The following is a 2,616-nucleotide window of genomic DNA, read 5'->3' as shown; positions in this document are numbered from 1 at the left end:
TAATTAAGAAAAACTACCAAACAACTTAGACTGAGATGCAGCATACCAGGCTGGTTTTGTGTAGCTGGCTTCCCAGTTCACACCACATTTTAAGTTGCCCATCTGACCCAGACTGAGCTCTGTAAGAGCTCACTGTGCCTGCCTTGTTCACTGCCGGTTCCCCAGTAACCAGCACACAGAACACTCACAAACTTGAATAAAGTGAATGAGCCTTAGCATGCATTTTGTTTTAGAATTATTTATTCAGAAACAGGTAACAGTATAGTAAAGAAATACATTCAATTGCACTAAAAAATCTATATAAAATTATATAATTTCATTAAAGTGCAATTAAAATACTCAACATGGCACATCTCTCTACTATTTCAAGCCAGTATGCTAGCTTTCTACATTTTTTAAAGACTAGTTTAATTCTCTACTATGTCCAAAGTTTTTCTTCTTTTATTTGCTTTAGACCATATTTAAATTTTAGCATTTCTAAGTATACATATTTTAAGTGTTTACTATAATGACCATGAATTTATTCACCTGCTGACTAAGGGTACTTTGGGGTGGTATGACTGGCTCACAGGACGGTGAGAGGGCTATGATCTCTCTTAACATGGACACAACTATTCAGTCTATAATTTATTAGCTTTTCTAGTAGCTTCTCTACTTGGTTTTCACTGACTTTGTGAGCAACTAACTGGTGAAACCTAGATGCTTTTCAGGTTAAGGACTGTCTATACATTTGTACGTTTGATTTACTATATTGTGGCCTTAACATATTTATCTTATTTCTCTAATCTTCAATTTCTCCAGGTATAAATTGGAAAAACATCATTAATCTTGCAAAAGATGCTGCATATAGTGTGTGTCAGATAGTCGGCATATGACACATATTCTATGATTAATATTTTAGAAACTTAACTACTGCTTATTTGTTCCAGACAAAGTTCTATCCTATTCATTTCCAGGCAGTGTTCCAGCTTGTCAAAATCTTTTAGAATTCTAATTTTATTACCTGTAAATTTGTTATTCTCCTAGGTTTGTTATCTGCAAATTTGGTAAACTTTTCAAAACCATTAATAAGAATATTTGGGTTAGATTACAGAAACTAATAAAGTATTCTCGATAGATCCCGTGTGGCAGTGGTGCAGAGCAGTTCGGTTCCTAGAGGCGTGGGAAGTAGTGCGTTCTGGCAGGCTGCAGTGGAGCCTCCATAAAGAAGAACCAAGAGGTTGGCATCTTCGATTGAAGCACTTCGAACCAAGCGGCGGCTGCAGCTGAGAGTCATGAGCGACAGCGGCGAGCAGAACTACGGCGAGCGGGAATCCCGTTCTGCTTCCAGAAGTGGAAATGCTCATGGATCTGGGAAATCTGCAAGGTGTACCCCTGCAAGGGCTCGCTCCAACGAAGATTCTAGGCGTTCCAGATCAAAGTCCAGGTCCAGATCTGAATCTAGGTCTAGATCCAGAAGAAGTTCTCGAAGGCATTATACAAGGTCACAATCTCTGTCTCGCTCTCAGACGATCCCGTAGCAGGTCTTACAGTCGAGATTATCGCAGACGTCATAGCCACAGTCATTCTCCCATGTCTACTCGCAGGCGTCATGTCGGGAACCGGGCAAATCCTGATCCCAACTGTTGTCTTGGAGTATTTGGATTGAGCTTGTACACTACAGAAAGAGATCTAAGAGAAGTATTCTCTAAATATGGCCCCATTGCTGATGTGTCTATTGTATACGACCAGCAGTCTAGACCTTCAAGAGGATTTGCCTTTGTATATTTTGAAAATGTAGATGATGACAAGGAAGCAAAAGATCGAGCCAATGGAATGGAGCTTGATGGACATAGAATCAGAGTTGATTTCTCTATAACAAAAAGACCACATACCCCAACACCAGGAATTTACATGGGGAGACCTACCTATGGCAGCTCACGGTGTCGTGATTACTATGACAGAGGATACAATCGAGGCTATGATGATAAGAACTACTATAGCAGATCATACAGAGGAGGAGGGGGTGGAGGAGGAGGATGGAGAGCTGCTCAAGACAGGGATCAGATTCATAGAAGGCAGTCACCTTCTCCTTACTATAGTCGTGGAGGATATAGATCGCGTTCCAGATCTCGATCATACTGGCCTTGTCGCTATTAAAGCATGAAGTGGAAGACTTCCTGAAACCTCCCCTAGAGTTTGGATATTGTTTGTGGACAATATTTTTTATTGTCTCCTGTTTAAAAAGTGAACAGTGCCTAGTGAAGTTAGGTGACTTTTACACCTTTTATGATGACTACTTTTGGTGGAGTTGAAATGCTGTTCTCATTCTGCATTTGTGCATTCCGGTGCTTTGTTCAAAGTTAAGTGTTTTCAGAAAAATATGTTTTGCATGTATTTTTTTACAGTCTAAATTTTGACTGCTGAGAAGTTTCTATTGTACAAAACTTCATTTAAAAGGTTTTTCTACTGAATCCAGGGTATTCTAAAGATCGAAGCCTGTGTGTAAAATGCTACCAAATGGCAAAAAGCAACAATAAAGTTTGATTTTTACTTTTCTTTCTAACAAAATAAATAAATAAATAAATAAATAAATAAAGTATTCTCTAAATGATGAAAAAAAAGAATATTTGAACA

General features: G+C 38.7%; 1 protein-coding gene across 1 annotated transcript; it reads left to right on the top strand.

The window, feature by feature from the left end:
• The first annotated feature begins 1,230 nt into the window (after positions 1-1,230).
• Positions 1,231-2,365, top strand: LOC129085847 (transformer-2 protein homolog beta-like). The gene is given in 2 exon segments (XM_054592209.1): positions 1,231-1,504; positions 1,506-2,365. Coding segments are annotated over 2 exon segments (864 nt in total). The 5' UTR covers positions 1,231-1,274; the 3' UTR covers positions 2,140-2,365.
• Positions 2,366-2,616: the final 251 nt, after the last annotated feature.

This window comes from Pteronotus mesoamericanus, unplaced genomic scaffold (genome assembly GCF_021234165.1).
Source record: "Pteronotus mesoamericanus isolate MK-2021 breed Mesoamerican mustached bat unplaced genomic scaffold, CSHL_Meso_final scaffold_36, whole genome shotgun sequence".
NCBI lineage: Eukaryota > Metazoa > Chordata > Mammalia > Chiroptera > Mormoopidae > Pteronotus > Pteronotus mesoamericanus.
The sequence above is the reverse complement of the archived record's forward strand: the minus strand, read 5'-3'. Positions and strand labels throughout refer to the sequence as shown.